Below are 24,962 nucleotides of genomic sequence, written 5' to 3'. Positions count from 1 at the left end.
TGCCAAAGGCAATGAGATATTATTTTAAACATATTAGCCTCAAAAGCCATAGATTACGGGTCTGCCTTTTGAAACATATTAAATTCGATAACTGACAAGTATCAATTATCCTACTTAATGTTATATTTCAACTACAAAATTTATTTACGATATCTATGTATTTCATTGTCGTTTGAAGCCGTATTCTTATCATTTATATGCAGTTTTATGCTACAAACTTGAACGATATCCTCAATGTATTATTGTGCATTCGATATATCTTTTCAATTTAAATTGGCAATAGACACTGGTAATGGTAAAAATATTATCCTCCACATCATCAATGCGCCACAAAGTCGATCTCCGTGGTCGAGTAGTGTGTACACCGGTTTTCATCCCAAGTCTCAGGTTCAATTCCCGGTCGAGTCGATGTAGAAAAAGTTCATTAGTTTTCTATCTTGTCTTGGGTCTAGGTGTTTGTAGAACCGTCGTTACTTCTGATTTTCCATGACACAAGTGCTTTAGCTACTTACATTAGGATCAAATTAATGTATGTGTTTTGGATTAATATTTATATTTATTTACAAAACTTGAGAACTAAGATGCCTATTGCCTTTCCTGCTCGTTTTGTTTCGAGCCCGAAATCATTATGACATATGCGTTCTTCATATAATTAATCTCGGCTTCAAAAAGTGTATGAAAATGTGTGAAATTTTGCATAACATTTCGTCTCCATTACAAAACAATAAGTAATATTCAACACAGTGACATTTCGCAATCGATGTATCAGCGTAGGCGTCATTGTTGCACGTATATTCCACTACATATAACCAACTGATAGTCGTACAACACAAGCAGCTAGAAAAACCTGTACGTGTGTTGTTACTCAATTCGAGAGACAGGTTATTTTCGCTTTAAATTTTCCAGTCAACAAATGTAAACGGTTCACATTACTCTGAACAAAATAAAAATAAAAAAAAACATGTTCTATCATGATTATACTAATCAATAAACATGAAAGCAATTTACGAGTAAGACCATTTTGTAATTCAATCTTCAATACAAAGTGTAACGCATTAACAAAACACACAATACATTCATTTCAAAACCTATGAGTCTTACTTTCTACCAACTATGTAAACAATGTATTTACAGTTTAACACAGCACACGAGATGTTATGTCTGTTAATAACACGTTTAAGAATGTGCATATTCGTTCAATAATGAAGACGGACCATAGACTAGCAAAGGTATAACGCTCTACGTCAAATAAATTACATGCTTAATCAAGTGTAGATTTCTTTGAACGTAAATATTATGTCAGCGCTGATGACTTGACAGGCAAAACATCGCTATAATCATCTTGTGCGTGTATATTAAGAAAACATAAATAATAATATACGTTTTGAATTATTCCGCAGGCAATACTGGCGACTTGATTGGAACATTATCGCACTTTGACGTTTTATGTTTTATTATCTGTGGATGCGTCGTTAATCTTGGGACTAACTTATACAGCCACAAATTGTGAGGTTTTAGGCTCAAATCTCAGTACAAGTGAATAAAAAAGTATTGTTTTTTTATCGAGATATTATATTTGAGCTGCAGCCTGCAGTTCTGATATTTCCATACCATCGAGTTATTGGCCCTGCCTCTGCCTCAGGAAAAGAAAATGATCTTGTGTTTATGAACGCTTTGACTGAAATGGGCCTAAATCATCAAGAAATACTTTCCTCATTATATTTATGTATTTCTTAATTTCAGAATTATATTTTTAACAAAGCATTTTAATACAATCATTAGTAATTATACATCGCCCTCGAGCGCTGAAACTAAGATGTAACGTCCCATTTGCTCATAATTACACTATAATCAGTCTGTGTACAAAGTAATATACGTGGGAATGCTTACATCTTAGCGACTAGTGAACCGGTTTTCGTTACATTAGAGGAAAGCTAACATCTGGGGCATATTGATTTTTATTCTATATTACTAATTTTATCTCCTCACATTTTTTTATCTGTGCCATTTTGTACCTTTGATTTGACAGCCGTAAATGCCGCCATATTGACATTTGTGATCTTGCTATTTTTAACTAGCTGTGCCCGCGACCTTGTACGCGTTTGAATTTAACAAAATATATATTGTAGCCTAAGTTAATCCTTTTTATATCAGTTATATGCCAGTAAAAGTCCCGTCAAAATCGGTCCATCAGTTCCAGAGATTAGCCGGAAAAACAGACAGAGAGATGGAAAAACAGACAAACAAAAATTGAAAAAAATGTTATTTTGGTGTATTTACCTTGTATACATATGCATTGAGTAAAAAAGAGCTATTTTAATATTACAAACAGACACTCCAATTTTATTATATGTATAGATATTGCTATTTATTTAAAAAAATATATAAAGATGCCATTGCTGGTTAACTTTTTAGATTTTATTTTTCAATTGAACTAAAAGTATATTTTCTTATAAGCCCGATGAAACAGAAAAAAGTTGCAGCAGTTCATAGCTACAGAATAATTTATACGCGTGTGTTCCTCATTCTTACGTTCAAGGGTAAATTTATTAAAAAAATATATATTTACGACGAAAGCTGACGACCATGAATTATTAAAGTTGGACACGATTTATTATGAAGCGTTTTTATAAGATATCATTAGACAAACGCACACGACATGCGTGAAAAACAAATTAAAAAAAAATTAAACTTCGTATAGTTGATTAATTGTTATTATAAATTTATTTTGTAAATGTATCTCAATTATCGAGTCACAATAAACATTACCTTATAGTAACTATTTATTATAACGAATAAAATCTAAATAAATTAAAGATAAATATGTATGCTAATCTTTAATCAATTATGCACAAGAGCAGAAAAGCTGATGTAATTTAACATCGGTGATATAAATTTCAATGCTAATTTTGTACGTAAAATTCCCGCGGCTCAACCGATTAAGAAGATAATTAGTACGACACAACTTAGATGTCGCATCGGCAAAATTCGTAAAACCGATCACATCCGAATTGAGTACGCTATACCAAATTATCAATATTTATTTCTCATGCGAATATGTAGTACGACACAACTTAGATGTCGCATCGGCAAAATTCGTAAAACCGATCACATCCGAATTGAGTACGCTATACCAAATTATCAATATTTATTTCTCATGCGAATATGATCTTTGCACAAACGTAATAACTTGTAACATCATATGACCTAATATATTCGTCAATTTGACACGTGAATTTACATGCACTTGCTTTCTCTGACGCGAGAATCTATAGCGATGAATATCGTCGAATGCCGCGAAAGGGAGCTATTTCTATTGGTCGTGTAAATCGGTAGTAATCGGTTTTATTTTCACTCCATTGCATTTTCCGATGCTACATCTAATTTGTGTCGTACTATACTCAACTGGAAGCCAATTCAACTAACAAATTGTCAATGTCGCTATCGAATCGAAACGATATCGTTTCCGTTCATTCGCGTGACTACTAACTTCTACTCTTCTATTAACAAAACGATCCAGTTGAGGTTGTCTCGAAGTAAAATCGTGAAGCATAATTAGCCCTCTGCTACAATTAAGCTAAGCAATTATTTTTTTGGTTGGCTTTGACATTTGACATTAAAATATGTTATTGTATATCTCCAGCATATCTGAATATTTTAAATTCAATTTTATTCATTTGTTTTTTTTTTCATTTGTTAAGTCGTGTAGAATAATTTTGTGGTCAAAGACAATAGTATGACGTAAAAATAATTCTTATGTTGTCATTAACGTGTAATAATTTTTCATACATATAAATAATTTATTTATATAATAAGGTTGCTATAAGTGTAATAGAAATCACTTAACGAAGGTTTTATAAACAATAGTTTATTACATCAGTGAAAAGGATAAAAAAAATATTGAACAGTCGTGAATAAAACCTTCAAATACAACAGCAATTTTTCGATAATTTATGCATTTAATTGTTTCGTTCTCATTACAACTGAATTACGTTCTTTAATAAGTATTTTTAACCCAAATTTCTCATTTACTTATTATATTAATTATGCAAATTAGACATTTAGCGAACTGGTATTGCTTATAAATATTTAAAAGTATTTTGGAACGGGGGCAAGACAGCGACGTGACATAAGTCGCCTAGTTCATGGGCAATAAGAAATATTAATAACTTGTACTGTCAACCACGCGATCTAAAATCATTTGTGATAATTCTAGTGGTTCAACAACTACCTGTCAATTTCCCACTGTTGGGCTAAGGCCTTCTCTCCCTTTGAGGAGAATATACAATGCGGTTTGATGGATTCAAATGTGGCAGAATTTCGTTGAAATTATACACATGCAGGTATAATATAAACACAAAATACACACATTAAAATTCAGTGTTGCTTGCTTGGATTTGAACCCGGTTAATATGTACGCGTTCTAACCACTGGATCATCGCGGCTCTATACTGGTGAACCAGTATAGAGCCAACCCCTAGTCAAATCAAAACACTACAACACAATTACTGCCTTACTATATTGTAATACCTAGAGGTATCTGAATAAACCTCTTTCATCGGTAAAGGATATTGTTTACACATATGTCGCTAATACAAGTATTACTTTAGTCAATGTATGTTTACAAAATCTGCAGCAGCTATACAGAGAGAAAGACGGCAAGAAGCGACATCAAGAGCGGATACTAAACGCTAATCCTCAAGAGAATCTCTAAGTTTCATCACATACGACAATTTTATATAACTACGTGTTAAATTCTTCGAAACTTTTGAGTAATTATGATAAACACGAATGGTTCCCCTGGTTTCCATCAAACAGTGTGTTGTAATGGGTTTGCCATCGGCAACTGGTTCTTACTTCCCTTAGCGATCCACAGTTTTAAGTTTAGTTATCACGAATTTTAATTAACAAAAAACAATTTGAATATTCTGTAAACAAATGTAAATCAGTTAATCTTTAAGGTATAAGTCACGAAGAATGACCTTAAGACAAGTCTTTAGACAAGTAATGGATTTGGAATCGTTGATTTGTGTCAATACTTCGATGTGGATTTTATTTTTATTTATGTAATAATGATTTAAATAGTGCTGTCTTTTTCTTTCGAACTTCGTATCAATGATGACAGAAAGAGATAAATCTGTATTTAACTGTAAAGCGTGCAAAGGTATATATATAAAGGTATGTATATATATATATATATATATATATATATATATATATATATATATATATATATATATATATATATATATATATATATATAATTTAATTTAAAAAAAATATTGTATGGAAAAAATGCTGCTTTTGCTTTTGCTTTTGCCTTGTCCAACTAAGCATAGACAAAATCGGTCTATATAAATATGCCATGGCATGAGTATATAATTCCCGCGCAATGTTTGAAGTATATTCCGCAATACTCCATTGATGGTGGATGGACTATGGTATGACTCCCATTAATCACTTATGGGATACACAATGCATACATATATTCGTATACCGATATGGTAGGGTATGTACATTCAGTAAGGTTACTAATTAACTTATTGTTCAAATCTGAACACACTCAAAGAGTTCAAGTACAAATGTAAAAATATGCAAATTTTATATTTTTAGCAAGTAGGAATGTAAAATGCACTAACTATGTATTAGTATTTAATGCACTAAAAACCCCGACAATATCTATTTAAATTTACTTAATCATCTATGCTTAAAAAAATACTCAACAATGGTTTGAATAAAAATTTATTTCCTAAGTACTTCCATATTTATATATAATATCCTTATTATATATAGTGTGTATTTATATTATATATGTATAGATAATATAATGATATATTTAAAATAATTTATTAGTTTTAATTATGATTAATATTATTTTATTTATTGAGACGAGGTCTCCAAAGTTGTATTTTTATTATATTGTGTTCTTTGTAAGCTACAATAAAGTATAAGCCTAAGACCAATATTCTACAGTTACAAGAATATTAAAGTAACTTTTATCACGTAATATTTAAATAAAATTTATTTTAATTAGTCCTATAGCTTATTGTGAAGCGCTGTGATACAGACTTAATAATTTGATTTGTACCGCTACAAAAATATCGAATACAGTTTGATTGTGACGTTTGAAGGTCAGAGCTGATTATCAAGTATCCATTCACAGAAGCACTCTACAATACGCCCGTTCAAGGTTATGGCTTTCACACAAGCTGGCGTGTCCCTAGCTTTATTTTCCTCGCTAATGTTAAACGACGATTGAATCCTTATACCTTATTAAGTTTACCAGCAACCCTGACTTTACATACAATTTTTACCCTAAAGCATTCAAAAATAATTTAGCTTTCTGGCAGTTTTGTTTAAGAATTTGATTATTAATTCCGATTATTAGTTCCGTCTACATACGAATAAACAATTTGTAGTCAGTTAGTCGATAATCTTTAAGACATATTACAAAATATAGGGCTAGAAGAAGGGCTCTATTACATACATGCTGTGCACTGTTATGAAAAAAATATATTTAAATAATTGATTAGGTATTCAATAAAAACTCTTTGTTTGTTATACCAAAGAGGTTTCAACAGTTTGCTTATTTCACGTTTTTAGTACAAATATACACTTATATAACTTTATAGCTCGTGTAACGAGTCTTTATTTATTCCATAAAATTATTCATATTATTATGAATACGATAGCCTGCAGTTTTGTAGGTTAATCGCCGAATGTATGTAATTAACGGCAGATGGACTTGGCCAGCTATAAAATATTTACTTCACGAAATTTTACATAACTACTTAAAATTTCATGCTTTCTATATTAAAAATATATATACAGGAAAATCTGACCACAATAGCAATCTAACTCGAGATTTCATACAAAATAAAGCAAAACGCACCGCAGATTGAGAATATTTTTATTGATTTTATTCGTCAAACACGCTTCGCTCGCGGAGTTTTCGGCAGCGAGAAAGTAAAACACACAAAAAAAGTCGTCTGTCGAGTTTCTCCCGCCAAAACTGAGATCACTGACCGATTGACATTCGATACTCCCTCACGACACGCACTGGAAGACGAGAATGGGATTCCGCTGGTTCCCATCAGGCAGTGTCTTATGACCAAACGGGTTTGCCATCGTAAACTCGTTGCTACTTCCCTTCCCTACACACACATACACACACACATATATGCTTAGTGATCAAGATATTTTTTCCGAATTTTACATCACCGTGGATTGTATTGACTACGGGCAAATGTAAACGTGTCTGCTTGTTGCAAAAAAAAAGTAAGCAATACAATAAGCTGATAGCAAGCATTGTGCCTTTTTACTCAATAAGGTGCATTCAAAAAGGTTTTATTGACAATTCAAAAACGTGGCATAAATAGTAACTTTTCTGAGAAAAAGTTTTCTTATTCAAAGTAAGAAGAGATACAGGAAGTGACACCTACTTTACGTTTTTAAGTTATTCGATTCATTATTCGTTATTTATTTATTTATGGCATAGATAGCCGAATGGGCAAACCGATTCATATGAAGATGACAACGTTATACGAAATATAAACGATCCCTAACATCGCCAATGTGCCACCAACATTGGGAACTAAGATGTTTCCCTTGTGCATGTATGCTACATGCTTGACTCTCATAGATACTCAACCTTCAAACTAATACAACACAACAATACTGGTATCTATCCAGATGGCTAAGCACAAAGCCCTAACACCAAGTTACTCTTATCAACCTATACATGCAATAAAATTGGAGTGTCTGTTTGTAATATTAAAATAGCCCTTTTTTACTCAATGCATGTGTATTACACGATACATATACCAAAATATCATTTTTTACAAAAAAAATTCTGTCTGTCTATCTGTTTGTTCCGGCTAATCTCTGGGACGGCTGGATTGATTTTGACGGGACTTTCACTAGGAGATAACTGATATAATAAGGAGTAACTTAAGCTACAATATTATTATTTTTTGTTAAATTCAAACGCGTACAAGGTCGCGGGTACAGCTAGTTTGCAATTATTGATATTATTGTTGTATTATACAATACTTTAGACGTTATCTGCTATATTATGTGGGTACTTAACCGAAACGCGCCACATTATCTGGTTCAGTAGGTATGTTCTGTTAGGCGATACAAAGAAATGACTGGCCGATATACATATAAAAAATTGGAGTGTCTGTTTGTATTAATAAATTATTCGCCCTTTCTAAATACATGTATACATGGTACATGTATAAAAAAAAACATTTTTTTATATTTATCTGTACTGGCTTATTTCTTGATCTGCTGGACTGATTTTGACGGAACTTTCACTGGCAGATAACTGATGTAATAAAGAGTACCTTGGGGCTACAACAGTAACTTTTTTGGTAACTGCAAGAGCAAGAACTCGCGGGCACAGTTTGTTTATTTATATAGATTTTACTAATCATACCATTACTGTTCTTTGAATCTGTATTTTTTAGTTTCTTTGTAAGCACAACACTACAGACATTATTTTAAATTGATTTCGCAGTAATCAAATAGGTACCTACTGTTTATATGCTGTTTGATATGAATTATTTATATATGAAACAAAACCAAATAATAATAATTAATATCCTTCGATCTACTAAACTAATATACGTGAAACTTATACCAGACATACATCAATTTTAGGAGATTTCAGTAATTTTAAAAGTAGCCGTTTTACCCGTTTTAAATTTAGACACTCGCCGTGACAAACGAGAACTTTATGTTTGTGTATAAATTAACACATTTTCTTACTTCCCTAAAAGATCTTTATGTGTCGATAGCATGAAATACACCTTTTAAAATAAAAAATGGCTGCAAATTACACACCAGCGCGGTGTACGTACACATTAACCATACACAATGTCGCTTTACACGTAGTTGTAAATTTTAATCTCCTGTTTTATTCCTTCACGATATCGTGTTCATCAATAATTAAAAAATGCACAAAGTATCAAAGGTCAGTGATTTCTTTTGCAACTTCTCATTCTGATTGCCTTATAGTGATGGACATAAGGGTGAATATCGCTTGTTATAAACCAAAGAAAACATCAGACGAAGTATTGTATTCGGAACGCGACTTCATTCGAAACCCGCATTCCAATCGACGTTCCACTTGCCTGACATTTGCATTAACGTACTTGGACCTACATAAAGTTATGCAAATTTCATAGCCTTTATTTCACAGGACCCAAGGTCGAATTTCGTGTCTCAATTGTTACAAAGCGTTATCGTACTAGCTGCAAGTACCTTGCAAGTTTTCATAATTTGTGCATGGATATGCATGCAAAGTTAGGAAGTATTCTACCTACTTAATTAAACATACCTCCATAATTATCGACATAGAACCCACATAATTTTTCGAATGATTAATATGTTTAACCGCATTCTTAGTGGAATATGTAAATTTAAATAACTTACGATGACTTTAATGGTCATCGTAAACGTGGTATGTTTTATTTTTTCTATATAAAAAAAAAACAATGTCATTACATACATTTTGTAAAAAAAGGTTTTAATTATGTGGTGTTTTAAACTAGGAAATAAATAATACTATTATATATAAGCATTTTATAATGAAATAATTTGTATTTTTTTCAATCAATTTCATTAATGCAGTCGATGAAATTATCCACCTAAAAACCCTAGCAAGAAGACCATTCTTAATTTTTTCAATGCGTGACATTGTTATTACTGTATTCGCACTTTCAACGATCCTTCACACACACACAGAAATACAGATTATTAATATTTGATCATCTTATAACTGACGGATCTGCGATACCTACCACTTGATAAATGAATACCGTAAAGACGTCACTGTGATTTATGACAAAATTATAGTGAAAGTAAGCGCGATACTGCGCGAACTATCGAATTAGTATTATTAAATTATTAATTATCTTGATCGCATTACAGAGAGCGACATCATTGCGCAACTAGCACGCACGCTCAAGCAAGACTCGTCTACATAATATGTGCTTGGACACCGTGAAGAACATACCCGTTTCAAAACTATAAAAATAAACCTTATTTTCATATAATTATGGTATATTTTTCACTTGCAATTTATGTAAGGGAATTTAAGTTAATAACGCGACCACAAAGTTGGCACTAAATACTTTACCAGATGCTGTAATCATAATTAGATGCAGATATTGTTGAAACTGCGATATTGTAACACGCAACGTGCTGTTATTTGTTTAAGGCTACGATGAAAATTGATAAATCAATATGAGACTAAGTATTCTTTTGTTTTTGAATGTGATTGACAGTTGTGTACCATTGTATAGTAACTCGAAAAACGTAGACTATTGCAACTGGACATTTATATATAGTAACAGATAATAGAAATAAAAATATATACAAGATCATAATCATGTTTTAAGGTCGCGCACATTTTTATATCAACAGTTCATATTGCTGTAGGTTATTGTTTTAGTTAAAACTTTTTGTAATTCAAATTAGTAAAAGAAGGTTTCATTCATTTATTTATTTTTTATTCAGAAATTATTTAAAAATAATTCACTGTCAAAAATACAATTTTGTTTCAATATATAATTTATGTCAAGAAATCACAATCGTTTTTATTATTAATTATACAGATAACATTTCTTAACAGTTATAATATCGATTTTTATTATCCGAGAACAAATCAATTTAGAAAAAAATTGCGTTATGAACATCGATAAAACTGTTATCGGAATTTTGGAAGTAAATTGAAGTGAAGTATTTTAGTGGTATAGTGTTGTATTATCCTAAATATCTCAACATATGAACTTAACGAAACTTATTAATGTTACAAAAAACATTTTAAATGATAAAACCATTAAAATATTTCTAAACGTAAATTTTATATATTCGAAAAAAAAAATTATTACTCAGAGAACATAGATCCTGGCTTTTTTATACATACATGTATATTCTTAATTGTTTACAATATATTAGTTGTTATTAAATAATGAATACTGTATATTTCATAAAGTAGACGTTTTACTCATCGAGGCCTAAGATTTGTAACGGTAAAAAAAAAACAAAAGGAAAAGTAACTATAGAGCAGCCAAGGTTACAATCAACACAAGAAAAATGAGATTATTTAAAAAAAAAATAAACCGTCGATCTCAATGAATCTCTTTAAATACTGGCTGGTAAAGCGTCTTGGTGACTTCTTATGTAATATTTTACAATTAAAAAAGGTTTATGTTTTTTTTTTCTGAATTTTGATTACAACTTGAGAATTAAGAAACTTTTAGTAATTTAATATTTCTTTAACGACTACAGTATAACTTAGTATTGTCTATTCCAATGGACGTAAGAAAAAGGATAAAGAAACTTTAAATTACCGTATTTCATGCGTTTTGCTAATAACTCAGATATATTGTGCACTAGTAAGAATTTATGATTGAAATATCTGTATTTATAACAAAACGCTGTTACACTAAACTACTTACTGCCATTTTAAATTTTACTTCCACAATTCCGATAACAATTTTCTGGATGACTCCATTTATATAATACTGGTGAAAGGCTGGATTCATCTCTTATCATACAATCAAACAGTATTCTTGTGTTCCATTTTGAAGGGTACCTTTTTCTTAGTTTCCAAGAGTTAGAAAATATCAGGGTGCTAATAGTCATTAACTAACAGGTGGTATTTGCCTGTACACCTAACTATTATAGATATTAAAATATAGCCCAATGAACTCTTAATACCTTTCATAAAATAGTTAATTTAAGTTGTTAAGTAATAGTAGGTAAATATTGTAGACACTCGTGCTAAGTAAATTATAACGTATACGCCTTATTTATATAAAATTATGTTTAATATTTCTAGGATTGTCTTGATACTGGTTCGATAAATGTAACAGGATATCCTCATCCACTTTCAAATCAAATTAATTAAGAATTTTCTAACGCAGAATAAACGAGAAATCTTCGCCAAAAATAATTACCTACAAAACAATTTACATGATATTTAATTGAGGTAATTATTTAAGGTGGGCGGATCGAAATCAAAATAAACTTAACTCAAGTAGACTTTTGAATCGTATTTTTAAGAAAACTATATTAAGCGAATCTACCACCGGTTTGGAATGTTGATTCGACTAAGAAGAACCGGCAAGAAACTTAATAGTACTAAAATACTTTTACAAAATTTAAAATACAAAATTATACTAGTAAAATACAATTACATGTGTATAGGTATATAATTATTCTATTTCCAACTGTCATAAATTTGATCAAAAATTTATTAAAATCAATTTATTATAAAAAAATTAAGACAACGTTATATTATGTTTGATTAAAAGTAATATTTAGTACTTTCATTATCTTTAAAAATATATAGCTGTAGTTTTGTTCAACTAATTATAATAAAATTGATCTCGGTTCGTATATCAAAGAGATTGTCAAATATTTTCGTGTATTTAGGCGCATCTAGGTAAGTAAATTATAATGTCTTATAAAAGTTACACACACATGACCTGAAAAACCAATAAATAAATCATAATTATATGTATATCATATAATAATTTTGTTATAATAAATTCTCAAGCGATACAGATAATACAAATACATTTTTAAAAATTCACCCTATGCTCAATATATTTAAAAAAAACAAAAATGAAAATTAAAAAAAGGAAATGTCATCATTACAGAAGTTCATTAGGAACAACCAAACGCAATAAAAAAAAAAACAAATGAAGATGTCAACTAATAGGCATTATGGGAAGAATAAAATTAATAGTAAAATGTAAATTATAATTATATAATGTTTATAAAATTCGAAAGTCTTCATTACAAAAAAAAAAGTTCTCATTAAATAACAATAGACATATTACAATTACTTGAAACATTCGCATGTTATAGATTTTCTAGGCGCATTGACAGGCTGTCAGAAAGCATTGAATGAACTAATTAAGAAAAAATATATTATAGCTATTTATTAATCTTTATTGATTTATAGTGTAGTGTACACAGATCGGTAATAATATAATTAATATTATTGGACTTATATTGTATATGGACATATACATAATCTGTGTATTTATGTATAAAATATATGATTTGGGTGCGGGTGAAGACGGTGTGTGTGCACGGCGAGTGGATATTTAAATATAATATATATTTATATGTAAATTGTAAATCGATCTTACAATCATATATGTGAACATTACATATAACATTTCAGATACTTCTAAATTAAGTGATAAATACATCTGAAGTTTTAAATAAATTAATTAAATTATTAAATTAAAAAAGTACCCGATCGATCTGCATTAAATATTTTTTACGACGGCATACAATCTCGATGTCGTGAGTTAACAAGAGCTCATAATAAAAATACTTACCTAAATGAGGCAATAAAAACGTGTCGATCGTGAAGCTCCCCGATGCTTTTCATCACGAATCGTGCAATAAATAATTAAAATTAATATTATACGCCGTAATATTGTACAAGACTATATAGATTATAAAATAACTTGGAGTTATTAATGGTTGGTTTTAATAGATGATACATAAATTTAATAGTATTTTAATGATTTTTTTTTTTAATATTTTTGTAACGAATGCATATTGTTTTTGTTTTTGTGTCAATAAATTTTAATTACGGACATTATCTTCTCGTATGTATTTAAGCATATCAACAAATATGGGAAACTCATTTTGACCAACTTATAACGTTCATATCGGTTAGAATTTTTATATTGTGTTTCAGATGCCAACACAATTTTGGATATAAACAATTTGATTTACTGGATAGTTTTATTATTATATAACTCAATGTATGCTCAAGTTTTAACTGAATATTTAAATTCAAAAGTTAAGTATAATTTATTTAAATATTAAACATAAAAATCAATGTATTTATACGAAACATCTGACCATAAACAATTCGAAATATAGATTCTACCGAAAATAACTGGCAACACAGTGATACTCGTTTCCAACATTTAAATAAAATAGCTATTACGTTAAACCAGATGTAACTTTAAAACTTGAATGCATTTAACTTAAAAACCGATCCCAAAAGTAAAACATTATTCGTATAATTCATATCTTTGCTGTTTTATTTAACAAATACCAAACATTTTAAAATAAAATTCGGACATTTTATTTAAAAATATATCCCGCTATAGTTACTGTCCGTTGACAAATGAAACCGTTATCAATAATTGAAATACGAAAACTATACGTTACGCTGATTCGTTTTATGGAACACGTAGTAATTGACACTTCGATGTCGATTGTAACTGTACTGCTGTTATGTGGACCTCTCGCTGAAAGGATCGTCTTAATATATTTAGTGGAAGAAATAACTTTACATTATTTGTTATGATATAATATTTCTAACCTTGCAAACTGGCTTAATAACTTGGAAAAACATTTCAGACGATGTAACAATTAGAAATCACGGGAATGCAAAGCGAGTCGCTATATAATTAATCTTATCAATATTTCCTGACGTCAAAACAAAATATTAATGTTACATCAAAAAAGGGAAAAACAATGAATTAATAATATTTTATGGATCTGCTGTCGTACACAAAAATGACTTAACCTTCATTAGATTGCCTGTAACATAATTCTTACGCGTTTAAATATTTTATGCTAGTGACACACGAACAGGGGTTTTTATAATAACATTTGTATGGCGATTTCATAAGTCATATTAAAAGTAAGTAAAGTAACAGCCTGTAAATTTCCTACTGCTGGGATGAGGCTTCCACTTCCATTAAGGAGAGGGTTTGGAACATATTCCACTACGCTGTTCCAATGCGGGATGGTGGAATACACATGTGGCAGAATTTCGAAGAAATTAAACACATGCAGGTTTCCTCACGATGTTTTTCTTCACCGCCGAGCACGAGATGAATTATAAACACAAAATCAAAATCAACTTTATTCGAGTGGGCTTTTACAAGCACTTTTGAAGGTCATTTAACAATTAAGTGAAGCTACCACTGGTTCGGAAAGTAGATACAGCGAAGAACCGGCAAGAAACTCAGAATGGCAGAATTTCGAAGAAATAAGACACATGCAGGTTTCCTAACGATTTTCCTTCACCGCCGAGCACGAGATGAATTATTATAAACACAAATTAAGCACATATATATATAGTGGTGCTTGCCTGGATTTGAACCCGCAATCATCGGTCAAGATGCACGTGTTCTAACCACTGGTCCATCTCAGCTCTCTCTCTCTCTCATATTAAATTGTCTATTTAAGTAGAACTCATATCAAATATTAAATGGATCATCTTCAGGTGAGATGCGAAAACCATGAGTGAAATCGAAAAATAAACATATTATTATTTTCATTACAAAAATACATAAAAAAAGCGGAAAGAAAAACATTCATACACAATTCTACATTCGAGGACAGGCGATATGTACGACGTAACTCTGTAAGCTCATTAACTATCAGGTCTTTAAGAAAGATATTTATGTATTAGAGTCAGTTTTTTGATAATGGTTATACACTACATAAAATTACTACCAAAATGATGCAGTGACCATAATTATCAACGAAGATATTATGACATCATAAGCCCTAAAATAACTTAGAACCGAATAGACTTATAAAAGGTTTCAAAAGTGATTACCTCGTTTGAATGTCAAATTATTGATGGCAGAAAGAGGCATAATGTTCTGTCACTAGCTCACTCGCTCTTAAAACCGGAACACAAAAATAACAAATATGCACAAAGCCCTACAAGAAATGTAATACTTCAAAATAAATGATTATTAGTCATTAATAATGATTTATTTGTCTAAAATGAACTTTTTTTATTAATGATATAATGTATGTATTAAATTTCGACGAAACCCGATTTTAGCTGACATAAAATCTGACACCTTTTGCTACGTTTATCACAAATATCGCACTGCAGTCATAATTAGAACGTCTAATATACAATTGCTATGTCGAAATTTAAAAAAATATTGTAAATTATCATCTATCATGTTACGTATAGTGTTGCCATTATTATTGATGTCACGAAAAATTATACGAAAAAAATCTATCACACATTTAAGTTCTTTTTACTTGTTGGTAGGGCTTTGTGCGAGCCCATCTGGGTAGGTACCACCCACTCATCAGTTATTCTACCGCCAAACAACAGTACTCAGTATGTTCCAGTTTGAAGGGTTAGTGAGCCAGTGTAACTACAGGCACAAGGGACATAACAACTTAGTTCCCGAGGTTGGTGGAGCATTGACGATGTAAGGATTAGTTATTATTTCTTACAGCGTCATTGTCTATGGATGATGGTGACCACTTACCATCAGGTGGCCCATATACTCGTCCGCCAACTAATACCATAAAACAAAATTAATAATAATTGGTTCCTCTAAATGTGTGATAGAGTTAAGTTTGTTTTAAAGTAAACCTTGGAACCAATGTTTGTCGTAGTTTTTGGCCGAGTAGAATAATTTGCCACCAAATCTCAAGCTTCTTGTGGCGTGAAATCCAATGCGACCTAAGGAAATGTCTGCGTTCATCCATCCATCAATACATATAATCATATCTTGCCTCGTCGTATAGTGACATGAATTCCAAATGTATTTTCTTTTGGGGATGTAAACAAGAGCAAAAGCTTTGCATTAAAATAGAACCGAAACAGTTAATTGCATTGTTGAAAGCTCACACTTGATAACACGAACAAATGAATTATGATTATAATCATGAAAGTTTCCGGACCGGTTCGGTAAGTAGATTCTAACGGGAAGAATCAGCAAGAGTAACTTAGCAGTTAATCTTTTCCAACATTTTGATTTAAAAGAAAAATTATATAATCTGCCTAGAAATGTCAGACCTCAATGAACCATAGAGTATGTATATGGTGTAAATAACAAATGGTAAAATTAAAATATAAATAATAGAATAACTATTGTAAGCAAACACACACACATACCTTCACACAAACAATATACAATCACACATATAAAGCTGACATTAGTGAACATAGAAACAATTAAAAAAAAAGGAATCAACTCAAGGGAAAAACTAAATGAATGACAAAAATAACGTATAACAACAACAGCCTGTAAATTTCCACTGCTGGGCTAAAGGCCTCCTCTCCCTTTGAGGAGAAGGCTTGGAACATATTCCACCACGCTGTTCCAATGCGGGTTGGTGGAATACACATGTGGCAGAATTTCTATGAGATTTGTCACATGCAGGTTTCCTCACGATGATATATAAAGACAAATTAAGCACATGAATCAGCGGTGCTTGCCTGGGTTTGAACTCGCAATCATCGGTTAAGATGCACGCGTTCTAACCACTGGGCCATCTCGACTCTTAGAATTACATCTCGACGTGCAAATTTACATCAATATTATAAATATGAAAGTAACTTTGTCTGTCTGTCGCTCTTCCTCGACCAAACCGCCGCGCTGAACCGAATTTGATGTTAGAAGCAAACTTGTGGCCCAAGAAATGATAGGGGCTAATTTTTTGTCTAACACATGACAACCGATGAGCAAAGCCGCGGGCGAGTTCTAGTCTCTTAATATATACATACGTTGGGGCGAAACAAATTCTTTTGAGGTTATGATAAATAGTACCTTTAATATACGACGGAATTTTCAAATTGCTATTAACTCGTATTGTATCTGTGTGCATCGAAGTGTTGAATGAAACAAACCAGTATCCTTGACCCGTTCAAAATTATATTTTTATACATTCTAAACACGCCTTTATAAGCCTTTGTTATAGAATGTTAAGCTTGGAACTGGCGACTCATATTAGTAACTTGGAATTTTATTAATAAAATAGTCAATTGGATGAATTTAAAATTATGAAAGACAAATAGAATTTTGTTTAACAATTATAAATGTAATACTTCTAATGCAGTCTATAGAACGGTATAATTTGAATTTCTCTCTTTTTGTCATGAGAAAAAGAAAACCATGCACAGCACCACTCAACCCGAAATAACGTGTCATATAATGCAAAAAAATTACTTTGTATTAAATATAATCATGGAACGGCAAAAAAAAAATTCGCTTATCGCTTTCTATCCCTATGTATGCTTTGATCTTTAGAATTAAGCAACGGATTTTGATGCGATTTTTTATAGTTAGAGTGATTGTGAGTAATAGTAGATGTATAATAGACACATTGACAATATAGTTAAGAAACAAGAAAAAATGTGTAGTATGTTTAGTATCAGAATTGCATCCGTGCGAAGCCAGGGAGGATCGCTAGTTATATACACATATGTAAGTACGCAGAGAAAAAAACTACCAAAAATATATTAACGTTTCAAAATAATTAACACAGTTGATAAACATTATAACTTAACCGTATCTTAAAGATTCATTGACCGTCGTCGAGCGACCGCTTCGAGTTGGTCTCACCAGTTACAAATTTGTTTATTCCGCCAATATGTGTCTTATTGTATTGTAATAAAGATGATTGTCATTAGCATAGCTGTACAGATATCTTGGCAATTTCTACAATAGAGGGGTCGCACGTTGAATCACGTTTAAGTAAACTAGTGCACTGTAACTGTGGCCTGGGATTTGTGGCAAAAACCGCTTTAGCCGACTGAGCTATTACTTCCGATATTTATTCTATAAAGTTGACATGATTGTATACGAACCTGATTCGTTGATACGTAAAAAAGTTGAGAAAGTGGTTGTTAATACCTTCTGCTTCAGAGGATCAGTCAACCACGCTGCTACAATGCGGGTTGGTGAATACGTGCCAAATATTCTGACACGTCATGGTAACATGGCTACCTCTTGATTTCCATCACTATCGCTAATATTTGAAAGACCAGTCGACCGAGACTTTTCTTGCGTTTTAGGGGTTGTTTGTCATATGTTAGGCAAAAATCCTATGTCCTTTCTTGGAGCTCATGTTTCCTTCTTAACAAATTTCACCAAATTCGGTTCAGTGGTTTGATAGTGAAGGAGAGAGACAGACAGACTGAAAGAGTTCCTTTCAAATTAATGATATTAGTATAGAAGTATAGATTTATACCTATCCTTATCAAACTTAAAGCTATCTCATTTGAGAAGGAACTCAGCGCGGACTTGTTATAACATGTAATACAGATTATGAGAATATGAGACAGACGCAACCGCCAAGTCGAACAATCAAAATTTATTATTATATATTATATCGTTAATTAAAATACAGTCTTTTGTTCTGAGAACCAAAGTGACGAGGTAACTTAAAGTTATTACATCAACAACGGTTATGATTGAATAAAGACTACAAATACGAAAGTATTGCTGAAATAGATCATTTTTTTTTTTTATTACGTAAAATTCATTTTATAATTTTATCTGATCCATGAATGAAAGTCAACGAACCATCAGTTGATGTCAGACTTCTTTTTTGAACACCTGTTTGAATCCAGACACGCCATAATTTAAGTTTTTTTTTTTAAATTTAATTGTGAGATGGATACCGTCATTTTGGAAAACTATTTTTCTTATAGAAACCTTTATTTCTTTCTAATAGAAAAACAAGCTTTGCTCGAGATTAAGGTCGAGTATAATTTTCATTTACCATATGCTATATCAGAATAAGCTAATTGTCCTACTTCATAATTTATTGACTATAAACATACATCATCCTCCTGCCCTTATCCCGAATCTACTCAGGGTCGGAGCAGCATGTCTTCTGTTTCCATACTTCTCTGTCAGACGTCATCTCACAAGTTACATTCTTTGTAACCATATCATCTTTCACACAGTCCATCCATCGTTTTCTTGGTCGTCTTGACAATAAACATACGTAATTAATATAAAAGACTTACAACTTTTTAAATGAGCCAGTGTAACTACCGGCACAAGGGACGTAACATCTTAGTTCCCAAGGTTCGTGGCACATTGACGATGTAAGGAATAGTTAATATTTCTTACAGCGTCATTGTCTATGGGTGATAGTGACCACTTACAATCAGGTGACCCGTCGAGGTGGCTCGTCGGCCAACCTATACCATTAAAAAAACAGTTACTCGACATAGAGTGCATAGCCTAGTAGTGTAATGATAACACAATCAAAGACAATGAGATTTAGCATAAACAATTTCATTACTTTTTGGTAATTTGATATATCCTAATGGATCTATACAGAATTTAATTTTTCATTTCACTTCACATGTAATCAGCGACGCCACATCAGATATGCGCAATAAAAGACATCAACGCGTACCAAATTTTGGCGGGTATTATAATATCGAAGTTGAAATTCGAATATAAATATATTCAACTTTCACAGAGCTATGTGTTTATAACGATTCGGAATTCAAAAACTATTATTCAATTTTATCTTTGTTTCTATATTTATACAATATATGACCAGTTACCAAACAAGTTTCGAATTAGGTCTTACAAAAAGCCAAACCGACATTGACCTTGAAAAGTTTGTATCCTTTATTTAAACAAAAATAAAAATTGTTTTGGAATTTACACGGATTAAATTGAATATAGCTTAGTCACATTATATCTATCTGAGTTTTATTACACGATAAGAGAATACTTGAAAACGCACGTTTCGAATTATAATAACATCTGTTTGTAATATTAAAATAGCCTTTTTTACTCAATACATATGTTTTTTACTATTTTTGTCTCTCTGTCTGACTGTTTGTTCCGGCTAATACCTGGAACGACTGGACCGATTTTGACGGGTCTTTCACTGGCAGATAGCTGATATAATAAGGAGTAACTTAAGCTACAATTTTTATTTTTTGTTAAATTCAAACGCGCACGACGTCACGGGCACAGCTAGTCATGAATACAAAATTGGTACATCGATGGGCAGAGTCAATACAAATAGTCAGCTTCTATTAATATTTAAATTTTATACCTATTACAACAAATCGCTTTCCGAAACAAGAAAATTGCGAGGTCAAAAGAAAACCTGATACCGGGCTGTAGCAATCCTATCCGTTTCCAGTTAATTGCATACACGCGCACCAAGGCATGTAAAGTATGCATGGATTAGGAATGTATTACCAAAGTAATATGTATTTATAAATTCTCATCGGTAACACTTTTTGCACTCAGCTTACGCAAGCGATGAGCTCATTCATTATAACTTAGTTGAATATTATATACCGGTTTCAAAATATTTATTTCGAAGCATTTTCATATTTAACGATTCAACAAAAATCTAATTACAGAGTTAACGATTGCTGCTATGCTCTTAAAACCGGTCGTATTATTGTTTTGAAATATCTGTTCGCTAAGGTCATAATAATTAGACAATGACGAAATAGTAATGATTACCAAAATATATAAACATATTTTTATGTTCATTTTAGTTTCTGTATAACAAATTTATAAAAGTAAAAAGTAAGTTTTGTTGTCAGTTCATCCAGTATTTATATGTGTACTAGTGACCTTCCCAGCTTCCCACGGGTGGAAATACGTTTTTTTTTATATTTTTACCTTTTATTTATATACCTCTTTGTTGCTTTTATCCCGACATATTTAACAATTGTTCTAATAGGTTGGGGAAAAAGTTTCTTCGTATTTTATATGAAAATTCAAAAAGTTTTTTTTATAGTTTATTTACATTTGACTAAAGTATGTAGGTGCCATTTTGTTCCATAACTTTTTGCCATCTTGTTGGTAGTGACATGATCCCATTGCTGTAAAAATTTTGGGGCTTTTGATCGAAAAACTGTGACAAGTGGTTTTGGCAGTCCTCTCGTGATGTTAACCTGACACTGCCTAAGGAATTCTGCAGAGACCGAAACAGATGAAAATCTGAAGGTGCAAGGTCAGGACTATACGGCGGATGCATTAATACCTCCCAGCCAAAGTCTCGTAATTTTTGTTGAGTGGCTAAAGATGTGTGAGGTCTAGCGTTGTCATGGTGAAAAACCACACCCCTTCTGTTGATCAATTCTGGCCGCTTTCTCTCAATTTCTTGCTTCAATCTCATCAATTGTTCGCAATACAGTTCTGAATCGATGGTCCTGCCGGGCGGTAACAGCTCATTATGAATGATGCCCTTCCAATCCCACCATACACACAGCATTACCTTGTTGCGAGTTAATCCGGGTTTTGCCACAGTCTGTGAAGCTTGACCGGCCTTTGACCACGATCTTTTTCGCACGTTCTTGTCGTATGTGATCCACTTTTCATCACCAGTTATCAGCTTCTTCAAAAATGGTTCGGTTTCATTACGTCGTAATAAAGAATCACAAATGAGTACACGGTTCATTAGGTTTCTTTCAGCGAGTTTATGAGGCACCCATATATCGAGCTTTTTTGTGTACCCAGCTTTATTCAAATGAGTCAAAACCGTTTTGTGGTCAATTGCCAGTTCTTCAGCTACATCGTAACTACTAATATGCCGATCTTGCTCCACTTTTTCAAAAATGGCATCAATTTTGTCCGTAACAGGGCGACCAGAGCGAGATGCATCTTTGATATCAAAATTTCCGGCTTGAAAACGCTTAAACCAAACTTGCGCTACTCTCACAGATACTGCATTAGGTCCATAAATATCACAATTTTTTTTCGCGGCTTTAGTTGCATTTTTACCTTTTTTATAGTAAAATTTTAAAATGTATCGAATTTCTTTTTAGATTCACTCATTTTAACAACAACAAAAACAAATGAAAATCACACAAATTTCTAATTTGAATTTGGAAGTGCCTTCTTTAAAATTAAAACTTTTTAATGATACCAAAACCAGCCAGATACAAATGGTATAGCCAAAGAGATTTTATTACAAGTTCATACATACTATATGCGAAAAGACTTTTTCCCCAACCTAATATTTCAACTTATTTACACAAAAACCTTAATAAATTATATACCTAAACCTTCATTATAAATCCCCCTGTCTATTAGAGAAAACCGCTCAGTAAGTTAGTAAAAATCCGTTCAGTAGTTTTCGAGTTTATCGCGAACATACAGACACACAGACGGCGGGGCAACTTTGGAGCTTTGTTTTGTAGTATGTGGTGATGTATAAGCTTCACTCGATAATTAAAAGCAACTATAATCACATGACAAAATAATTTGGTACATATCGTCGCAGAGACAAATCTACGGACATCGTTGGCAACATTTCTAACTGGTTTGACCGCGTGTGACGGCAAGTTCCTTAAGCGACGTAACCGCAATTGAGGCCCGACCCGATGATCAGCGACTGTAATACTGTAATCTTTCTTGAATTACTCGCATTCCTTACAAATCTTAAGATACTGTGCGGATATTAGCAGCGAGATTTTCGATTTGAAATAAATTTAATTATCACATATCAAAAATAAAAAATTATCAGAAATTATGATATCGATTCAATAAATAATTAAATCGATTTTAGTCGCAACGAAAGTGACATCGATATAAAATAATAATAATATTAATCATAATTTTAAAGTAGTAAGCTACCTTTTGCGACTTCAGAAAAGGACATATTATATATAGGTTCTTACTATACTATATTAAATTTGAAGCTGTACGTTGATAGCAAATCAGTTTGGATGTTACCTCCTATATCATACTTATGTAAAAAGCCGTTTAGTCACTTACCTCGGGTGGAGCAGCGAACTTTAGATTAGCGAGAGACCCGTGCGATCGACTTCTGTGCTCTTGTCTTATACTGTACGAGAACGCTCGTTCGTTCAAATGGCCCTTTTTTCTGTAGATACCCCCAGCATCCTCCACTGCTTCTAAACCTGTCATACTTTGAGCGGCTTTCATAGCCGATGGTGGAGGCTTCGAACGTCTTGGATCAACTGTCGCATACTGTATGCGGCCTCGACCAGGAGGAGGAACTGGCGGAAAAGGACCAGGGGCTAAAGCTGCTGGAAGACGACCTCTGTGACCCATTGTCGCAGGTCTAGCGTGTGGTAGAGTAGCTGCCGGATGTGCCACTAATACCATCGGATGTCCCGCCGCCGCCCAGGCTGGCGGTGCACGCCCTAATGACCTTCCATTCATTACAGCCGGCCCTGGCATCGTTGCGTATAGTTCATCAGCAGATGCAGACGATTTCTTTTTTGATTTCTTTGATATCGTTTTCTTTTTAGGCTCTTCTGGTGGCGGCGGTGGAGGTGGCACGGACGCAGGCCGCGTAATCTGTCGGGGGCGCGGTGCCCGAGTCGGGTGAGGAATGTCGTCGCTTGCATCATCGCGTTCTATTTCTCCAACCCAAACCTTATGGTTTTCATCCCCATCAAATACCTCCACTTCCTCGTCGTGGTCAGGAGGTAACTGCGACGGTGATCGTTCGGCCTCCAAGCGCTTTGCGTAAGAACTATCAGCATAAGCGTGGAAACAACATCTCACAAGGGCGTTCGCAGCAGCTTCGCGGCGGCAAATGAAGGCGTGACATTCTAGAACCTTAATACCTTGTGTTCGGCGCAGAACTGCCGCAAATAAAGGAGGTCGCCTCGCCGCTGGCGCTCTCGCAAACGGAGAATCCAATGGTAAAAATCTGGGCGCACCCTCGACACTCACACGTCTCACGGCAGCACAATAGTGTAAACTTGATATGGGGAAAAACCTCGACACCCTCGATCCACTCTCGTCCACATTCTCTAGCAGGATGCCATTCGACCACACCGACAGCCACGAGTCGATTCCGCCGGTAGTCGCTCCTTTTTCCGGATACAGCTCGCGCAGAGGCTCCTGGATGCCCTGTAAACCGTCCTTGCTCTGTTGCGGCACCGCAGAACCGAGATACAACACGCGGCACCGACAGATCGGTGTCGATTCCATTTTTAACATTGCACTATCACATGACACTCGATCACTCGAAGGCACCGGAATTGATAACTAATTGTCGGGTCGCTCGCAACACGAACGGCGTACGTGCGGCGGCCGCGAGACGGGCGCGGGTCTGAGTGAGCGGAATTCAAGATGGCGGGCGAGTGCGCGGGCGGCGCGGGGGCAGCGAGCGGGCGGCGGGGGCTTACCTGCGCTTACGCACCTGTGAAGACGCCTCTAAGGGTATAG

The 24,962-nt window shown here is 33.1% G+C and overlaps 1 protein-coding gene across 1 annotated transcript in view; it reads right to left on the bottom strand.

Annotated features, from left to right (window-relative positions):
* The window catches only part of LOC124532870 (sterile alpha motif domain-containing protein 1), a 35,009-nt gene extending 10,047 nt beyond the window's left edge, over positions 1 to 24,962 (bottom strand). The window contains exon 1 of the mRNA XM_047107981.1: positions 23,535 to 24,962. Coding sequence (XP_046963937.1) covers positions 23,535 to 24,734 — 1,200 coding nt within the window. The 5' untranslated portion in view covers positions 24,735 to 24,962. The remainder of the gene's footprint in view (positions 1 to 23,534) is intronic.

Source organism: Vanessa cardui, chromosome 10 (assembly GCF_905220365.1).
Source record: "Vanessa cardui chromosome 10, ilVanCard2.1, whole genome shotgun sequence".
NCBI lineage: Eukaryota > Metazoa > Arthropoda > Insecta > Lepidoptera > Nymphalidae > Vanessa > Vanessa cardui.
Note: the sequence above shows the minus strand (reverse complement) of the source record. Positions and strands in the feature narration are given on the sequence as shown.